Source organism: Homalodisca vitripennis, chromosome 5 (genome assembly GCF_021130785.1).
Source record: "Homalodisca vitripennis isolate AUS2020 chromosome 5, UT_GWSS_2.1, whole genome shotgun sequence".
Taxonomy (NCBI): Eukaryota; Metazoa; Arthropoda; class Insecta; order Hemiptera; family Cicadellidae; genus Homalodisca; species Homalodisca vitripennis.
In genome coordinates this window covers 41,473,522-41,480,186 of record NC_060211.1, presented here as the reverse complement: position 1 = coordinate 41,480,186, position 6,665 = coordinate 41,473,522, and the positions used below count along the sequence as shown (strand labels likewise).

The following is a 6,665-nucleotide window of genomic DNA, read 5'->3' as shown; positions in this document are numbered from 1 at the left end:
CGCTGGCCCATTCCTTCTCCACTCCAAGTACCGGTAATTAGTTATATGTCCCATCTCTCTCCCAAACCTCCGGAATCCTAGATCTGGTAGTTTCTTTAGTAGCAGGGTACTGTTTGGCACGAGTTCTTTATATATTATATTGATAAGATTGATTTCATCCCATGAAAATGTAGTAATATTGATCATTGTTTTCTAAAACCTCTTTAATACCATTTATAACAACTTATATTAATCCAAATTGATAAAATTATAAAAAAATCTAAAAAGGTTTTTGATCCTTAAGATAATTTCAAGTATTATAGAGTTTACAGGCACTGTTTGATTGTGTATAAGTAGACAAATTTACAATTGCATATCTAAGAACACTATTAGAAACCTCGCTTGTTCCCTGCAATCTCCATTCGCAGTTTTCTTCATTCCAGGGCCGCAGACCTTCACAGGTCCGTCAAGTATCCTTCTATTACCATCCACAGGAACAGGAACGTGGCTCGTGGGTGGCCTCGAGGTCGTAGAGGTGACAGGGTATCTTCTGTTCGGACGATCGGCGCTTTCTGGAGTCGTACTCTGCTCTTCTTTGGGGACGCAGGATACACTGTCAAGGTAGATCAATGAATCATCATCCCCACGGCTTGTCTGCTGAGTAGACGTCAAGGGGTTGTCGGAAGTTGAAGGAGGCAGTCGGTTGATCTTATCAGTTGACTCATTTGGATCATCTGGACGAAGCTGATTGGAGTAACCGAAAGAACTGGTTGATGCTGTCGTCGTCAATGCTTCTTTGTCATAATCCAGAAGTATGGAAGTCACAGTCGTTGTTGTCGTTGGATGAAGTAAATTCTCCGTTGTCTTACTCTGCTCTTCTTTGGGGACGCAAGATACACTGTCAAGGTAGATCAATGAATCATCATCCCCACGGCTTGTCTGCTGAGTAGACGTCAAGGGGTTGTCGGAAGTTGAAGGAGGCAGTCGGTTGATCTTATCAGTTGACTCATTTGGATCATCTGGACGAAGCTGATTGGAGTAACCGAAAGAACTGGTTGATGCTGTCGTCGTCAATGCTTCTTTGTCATAATCCAGAAGTATGGAAGTCACAGTCGTTGTTGTCGTTGGATAAAGTAAATTCTCCGTTGTCTTACTCTGCTCTTCTTTGGGGACGCAAGATACACTGTCAAGGTAGATCAATGAATCATCATCCCCACGGCTTGTCTGCTGAGTAGACGTCAAGGGGTTGTCGGAAGTTGAAGGAGGCAGTCGGTTGATCTTATCAGTTGACTCATTTGGATCATCTGGACGAAGCTGATTGGAGTAACCGAAAGAACTGGTTGATGCTGTCGTCGTCAATGCTTCTTTGTCATAATCCAGAAGTATGGAAGTCACAGTCGTTGTTGTCGTTGGATGAAGTAAATTCTCCGTTGTCTTACTCTGCTCTTCTTTGGGGACGCAGGATACACTGTCAAGATAGATCAATGAGTCATCACCCTCACTCATCACGGCTTGTCTTTTGAGTAGACGTCAAGGGGTTGTCGGGTTGAAGGTGGCAGGTCGTCGGTGTCGGTTGATCTCATCAGTTGACTCATTTGGATCATCTGGACGAAGCTGATTGGAGTAACCGAAAGAACTGGTCGATGCTGTCGTCGTCAATGCTTCTCTGTCATAATCCAGAAGTATGGGAGACACAGTCGTTGTTGTCGTTGGGTGAAGTAAATTCTCCGTTGTCTTACTCTGCTCTTCTTTGGGGACGCAAGATACACTGTCAAGGTAGATCAATGAATCATCATCCCCACGGCTTGTCTGCTGAGTAGACGTCAAGGGGTTGTCGGAAGTTGAAGGAGGCAGTCGGTTGATCTTATCAGTTGACTCATTTGGATCATCTGGACGAAGCTGATTGGAGTAACCGAAAGAACTGGTTGATGCTGTCGTCGTCAATGCTTCTTTGTCATAATCCAGAAGTATGGAAGTCACAGTCGTTGTTGTCGTTGGATGAAGTAAATTCTCCGTTGTTTTACTCTGCTCTTCTTTGGGGACGCAAGATACACTGTCAAGGTAGATCAATGAATCATCATCCCCACGGCTTGTCTTTTGAGTAGACGTCAAGGGGTTGTCGGGAGTTGAAGGTGGCAGTCGGTTGATCTCATCAGTTGACTCATTTGGATCATCTGGACGAAGCTGATTGGAGTAACCGAAAGAACTGGTTGATGCTGTCGTCGTCAATGCTTCTCTGTCATAATCCAGAAGTATGGGAGTCACAGTCGTTGTTGTCGTTGGGTGAAGTAAATTCTCCGTTGTCATACTCTGCTTTTCTTTGGGGACGCAGGATACACTGTCAAGGTAGATCAATGAGTCATCACCCTCACGGATTGTCTTTTGAGTAGACGTCAAGGGGTTGTCGGGAGTTGAAGGTGGCAGTCGGTTGATCTCATCAGTTGACTCATTTGGATCATCTGGACGAAGCTGATTGGAGTAACCGAAAGAACTGGTTGATGCTATAGTCGTCAATGCTTCTCTGTCATAATCCAGAAGTATGGGAGTCACAGTCGTTGTTGTCGTTGGGTGAAATAAATTCTCCGTTGTCATACTCTGCTCTTCTGTGGGGACGCAGGATACACTGTCAAGGTAGATCAATGAGTCATCACCCTCACGGATTGTCTTTTGAGTAGACATCAAGGGGTTGTCGGGAGTTGAAGGTGGCAGTCGGTTGATCTCATCAGTTGAATCATTTGGATCATCTGGACGAAGCTGATTGGAGTAACCGAAAGAACTGGTTGATGCTGTCGTCGTCATTGCTTCTTTCTCATAATCCAGAAGTATGGGAGTCGCAGTCGTTGTTGTCGTTGGGTGAAGTAAATTGTCTGTTGTACTAAAAACTTTAAGACTTTCGCATCGAGGAGCACTTGTTATCGACAAATACACGACCAATGTTACACAAAACTTCATTGTATATCAGAGCAAACTGTATTTATACAACATAAAACCAAAGTATAAACTAAGGGAAACTGTACACAATAAGCTGTTATACTGCTGTGAACACTGGCTGGTTACCAATCAGACCAACGCAAGGTCAAATCTAAGGTCATAGGTCACACAAGTGCGATAAAAGACTTGACCTTACTGAAAATTGAGTGTTATATGCGATTGTTCCCTGATTCTGTTGCAAGAGGAAAATTTTATCAAAGGAAATTCTTTGTTTTTACTTAGATTGAGACAAAGAGATAATTACTTGTTCTAAAACGTACGATTCAATTTCAAATACATATCTTAATGGTGACCAAATCATAAATTCACATATAGCAGCCCATTGAAACATTGTAGGCGTTTATTTTGTTCGTCGTTTTAGATTATTGGATGAGTGTAAGTGGATCTTCCCCACTATCACCAATAAATTGATATATAATAACGAATATTATACACAACTGTATTAGATTGTGTATAAGCAATACGGAAATTTCCGAATAAAAGATCATGTTATAAATTATATCATTGATTGTAAGTTCTTAGAGTTAAAATTTAAAATTTGTTTAAACATCTATTTGTATAATTTGAAAACTTATAACAAATAAACACAACAGACCGTTTTATCCAGTAATTGTATAAATAACTGTAAAATTGAATGTATTATAAAATAAAGCTTACCATGTATTATTGCACGTTTTGTTATGTAACACAAGTCTAAAAAAGCATATCCAAAATGTTTAGTGATTTAATTTGATATAGTCTCGCATTTATAAACCATTGAACAAGCGAAACCTTCCTAAATTGTTTATGAGTAATTAAAAAATGAATATCGTATATGTATAGTTTATATATAAGGCGTAAGTTAAGTCCTGATACGCCTGGATATATTCCATACGTATTGAGATATCAATGTAAAATCATCACCATACCTATTTTGGACTATATGAAGGATAAAATTATTCCCCCCCCCCTTTTCACAGGGAAGAAGGGGTGTTACTTTAAATTTTAAACTTGCAACCTACCTTGTTTTGATACCAATTGATGATTTGAACACAATTACATGATCAAAACATCTCTACTACTATCGTAGCAAAAGTTATGGGCAAATATCCCGTCATATCTAAGGGTGTATATTAAGGCCTGACACGCTTAGATATATATCCCAAATGGAATGAGATATTAATGTACTAACTTCACCTTAGTTATAAAATAACTTTTTGGATTTTTTTTAGGGTTAAACAGTGTCACCCCCCCCCCCCTTTTGAAAGAGGGATAGAAAGGGGAAACTTTAAATTTTCAAATTCCAACCCCTATCTTGTGACATGTCATCATATTAAAGGTCTATGCAACAAAGTTATTAGAGAATATAAGAATTACGGATGAGTTTTCTAAGTTTTAAGATTAAATTAGATTATCTGGAAAACTATTTAAGCTAGAAAATTATTATACAAGCAAATTCGTATGTAGTTTTTTTCCAAAAGCTGCAATTAAAAATCTTATTCATTTACAAACAATAAAATTACTGGGTCTAAAATAGATCCCTGTGGAAGCCGAAAGATCTTCTTTGTAGTGAAATTTCTAAATCTGTAGTACTGACGTATGGCGTCTGCCAACACTACTACTGTTGGTTTTTCTAATTATGTAACAATTGTATTCAGTAAACAAGAATAAAGGGATCAATTAAAAAAAACGTTTTAATTATATTAGGCTTTCTTGAGAACTATTTACGGTAGGAAAACGCTTATCCAAGCTTAAAAGCCTAACGGTTTTTTCCAAAAGCACCAACGGACTCAAGCTCATTTTCATAAAATAAAGATACTGGGCCTAAAATAAATTCCTGTGGAATACCACAGACCTTTTATGATATATATATATTAGTTAAATTTTTAAAATTTGTAGTAGACGTAAAATATAAAATTTGTTTGTGTTTTCACATCTTCACTACGATAAAGTCTGGTACAGATTTCAAGACAGCGATAAGAGTTAAGTGTGCGCCCCACGCAGACAATGTGTTAAACTAAAAGCTTTGTCTGACTGATAATAAATATTTAAAAACAACATGTACCAACTAATATTATGCTTTGCAGTTTGAAGATTCGTACAAATGCTACGCTGTATCTATTTGTAAAATCCATTAAGAATATCTATGGTAGAAAAATAAATGAATGGATTCCCGTGACCGTAACCGATTTCAGGAGTATTGTTGATATTCGACAGCCCAAATTTTGGCAAGACTTCTTATGAAATGTCCTTCCTCCAGTTAGTTTCCTGATATGGCTCGAAGTAAGGGGTTTGGTTCAACAGTTCCCAACAGTTGTCAATAGCTAGGAGCTGTTAGTGTACACCTAAATATCCAAGTCAGTCTATTCGGTGATGTCTTGGAAGTGTAATAGAGATAACTTAGTATACAGGGTGTCCAGAAACTATTCGAACAAACTTTGCCGCATTTTCAGCAGGCCAAAACTAACAAATAATGCAATACAACAGGTGCCCTATTTCACTTCGTTTAGCGTCTGTCTGTCTGTATGTGTTTTTTGGGAAAAAATTACTACTCAAAAACCACTTAAGGTACAGAATTCAAACTTAACAGTTATGTTAACCTAGTGTTGGTCCTTTTCAGTGAAAAAAATAAAACAAATATCTCATTGCATTTCAAAATGGCGGCCGTTCAAAATTTTCAAATTGTATTAGCTTTGAAACGGCTACTTTGACAACAAATTCACCTTTAAAGTGGTTGTGCTTGCTTATGCCTTGGTGGATTTGGTTGAAATTTGTACTGTTCGAATTGTAATAAAATTCTCCAAATAGGTTTTGTCTAGTATATTTTCTATAACAAAATGGTTTTCTGTTATATGACTTTAAACATTTTCAACTGACGCCATTTTGTTAATATTAGAGAATGAAAATAACACATTATTTTATTTTTATCTTACCCATTCAAACCTATGCACCAAATTTGGTTTCCATAGCTTTAATAGATTTTGAGAAAGTGTTTCGTTATAAAATATACAAAATGGCGGCTAGCGCCTAAACGAAGTGGAAATAGGAAAGAAATTACTCTTAATTTTTAGCTTAGAATCACGCATAAAATCTGAAAATGTGTACAAAGCCCAGCACTTTTGCTTCACCCTGCATATTATCATTGTAAGTTATGATTATTAATTTTACCTTAAATACATTTTTAGTTTCAATAAGAATCATAGTTTTCAGGCTTACGCAGTAAGTTCGAAATATTTCAAGATTATAGTTGTGTAATCAATTGTGTAATTGTTTTGCCGCTTTAGTGAACCAGAAGTCTTCATCCCTTTTCAATAGTTATATTTACCAATTTTAGTTGTCTAATAGCATGGTTACTTGATTTACAATTTGTAAATACATTCTTAGTGTACATCAACTTATTTCTTTGTCATACAATTCAGACCTCAATCAAAGTTAAATTTTTTTGTATTACATCGGTATATAAGGTATGTTATAGAACTTTTATGTTCAGATTAACTTACGTCATATCAGATTGGGTAACTTTAGAAAAAAAGGGCCAACATTTTATTTCTCTTTTTCGGACTAATAATACTGTTTATTGTTAAACAAATTCTAGACTTAAAACCGTAAACTTCTTAGGTTTCTGGAAAATATATAGAACATATATAGCATCTTTAAAACTGTCCCTCCTAATCGTGAGATGTTCTAAAACTTGTCTGGAGAAGATTGATAACAAT

General features: G+C 37.0%; 1 protein-coding gene across 1 annotated transcript; it reads right to left on the bottom strand.

The window, feature by feature from the left end:
* Positions 1-1,509: 1,509 nt before the first annotated feature.
* Positions 1,510-2,778, bottom strand: LOC124363438 (mucin-2-like). The gene has a single exon (XM_046818687.1). The coding sequence runs from the start codon at positions 2,776-2,778 to the stop codon at positions 1,510-1,512; it is 1,269 nt and encodes a 422-aa protein (XP_046674643.1).
* Between the last annotated feature and the right edge of the window lie 3,887 nt (positions 2,779-6,665).

Excerpts from the sequence above, each read along its gene's own strand:
- LOC124363438 (XM_046818687.1), bottom strand. The coding sequence starts at position 2,778 with ATGACGACGACAGCATCAACCAGTTCTTTCGGTTACTCCAATCAGCTT.